The 1,420-nt window shown below is 60.8% G+C and overlaps 1 protein-coding gene across 1 annotated transcript in view; it reads left to right on the forward strand.

The window, feature by feature from the left end:
- Nucleotides 1-633: 633 nt before the first annotated feature.
- PTPN23 (protein tyrosine phosphatase, non-receptor type 23) overlaps nucleotides 634-1,420 on the forward strand; it is a gene marked incomplete at its 5' end in the record, with an annotated part of 10,295 nt that continues 9,508 nt past the window's right edge. The window contains 2 exons of the mRNA XM_009323152.1: nucleotides 634-744; nucleotides 809-903. Of these exons, the coding sequence (XP_009321427.1) occupies nucleotides 634-744; nucleotides 809-903 (206 nt within the window). The remainder of the gene's footprint in view (nucleotides 745-808; nucleotides 904-1,420) is intronic.

Below are 1,420 nucleotides of genomic sequence, written 5' to 3' on the forward strand. Positions count from 1 at the left end.
AGCCCAAATACTTGCGTTAGTCACTGGGGTCATCAATTTTGGGGGCCACTGAGCAGGTTAGAGGCAGCCTTGGCCCTGGGCAGCTGGTAGCTGAGACACGGCTGGTAAAACCGGCTGGAGACAGCAGAGACTGTCCCCGAGCTGGGACCGGTGCCGGTTTGTGCCGCGCCGTAGGTTTTGTAGCGAGGCCGTAAGCCTGATGCGCAGGGTGGAGCTGGGGTAACTCGTGGTGCTGGCACCGGGGTCATCTGACCAGCATCTCCAAAGCGCAGCGGCGGTCTGCCCGGGATCTGGGGAGCTCTGGCCTCTGCCTCTGGGCTTAACCCTGAAGTGGGAAGTTGGGAAACCTTTCCGGGGTCTCCTGCTCTTCCCTTCCCTCTCCCGACACAGCTTTGCTGTAGCAGCGGGTCCCGTGCCCTGTCCAGGACACCCCCTTGTCAGTCGCTCCCAAATTCCTCCCGTTTATTTCACCCTTAGGAGCCTGTGCCGGGGAGAGCAGAGACTCTTCCTCCCCGAACCGGTTGCTCTGGATCCATAAAGCGGCTTCCTCCAGCCTCATTTTTAGGCGAACAGACGTGTTTTTCTAGCTGCGTTACGCAGGTGTCTTCCGTGAGGCCTTGCTCCTTCCCGCAGGGCCGCTTCGTCCCGGGGGAGCCGGCCGATGCCCGGCTCTGGCCGTCCCCTCCTGCCTGCAGGTCTCGCCACGGATCAGGCAGGCTCCCCTTCCTGCCTGACGCATTACCCGTGAGCGCGGTCCTGTCCCCGGGGCAGCCTCTTCCTCCTCCTCCTCCTCCTCTCGCCCCTCCAGAGCGCCGTCAACGTGCCCCGGGACTTCGAACTCCACTACCTGCAGAGCCGCATCCCCATGGGCGCCGAGCAGGAGGCGGCAGTGCCCATCGCATGGTGAGGAGGAGCCTCTTCCCCTTACCCTCTCTCCGGCGTGGGGCTCGGGCGTCGCGGATGGGAGGATGGGCTCCCAGCGGGCGCTCCCTGAAATGCGGAGGCTGAACCCAAAGCAGAGCAGCTGCTCCCTCTTCCCTGTGCACGTCCTTCACCGGCATCGGATGCGCCCCTCCCCGAAGCTCGTCAGCTGTACCTGGGTGGCACAGGGGTGTCCTGGGGACCCCTTGGGAAATGGCATCCTGGCCTGGGGGTCATAGAATCATAGAATCATTAAGGTTGGAAAAGACCTCCAAGATCATCGAGTCCAACCGTCAACCCAACACCCCCATGCCCACTAAACCATGTCCCGAAGTGCCTCATCTACCCGTCTTTTAAATACCTCCAGGAATGGTGACTCAACCACTTCCCTGGGCAGCCTGTTCCAATGTTTAACCACTCTTTCAGTAAAGAAATTTTTCCTCACGTCCAATCTAAACCTCCCTTGGCACAACTTGAGGCCATTTCCTCTCATCCTATC

Source organism: Pygoscelis adeliae, unplaced genomic scaffold (genome assembly GCF_000699105.1).
Source record: "Pygoscelis adeliae isolate BGI_AS28 unplaced genomic scaffold, ASM69910v1 Scaffold444, whole genome shotgun sequence".
Lineage (NCBI taxonomy): Eukaryota > Metazoa > Chordata > Aves > Sphenisciformes > Spheniscidae > Pygoscelis > Pygoscelis adeliae.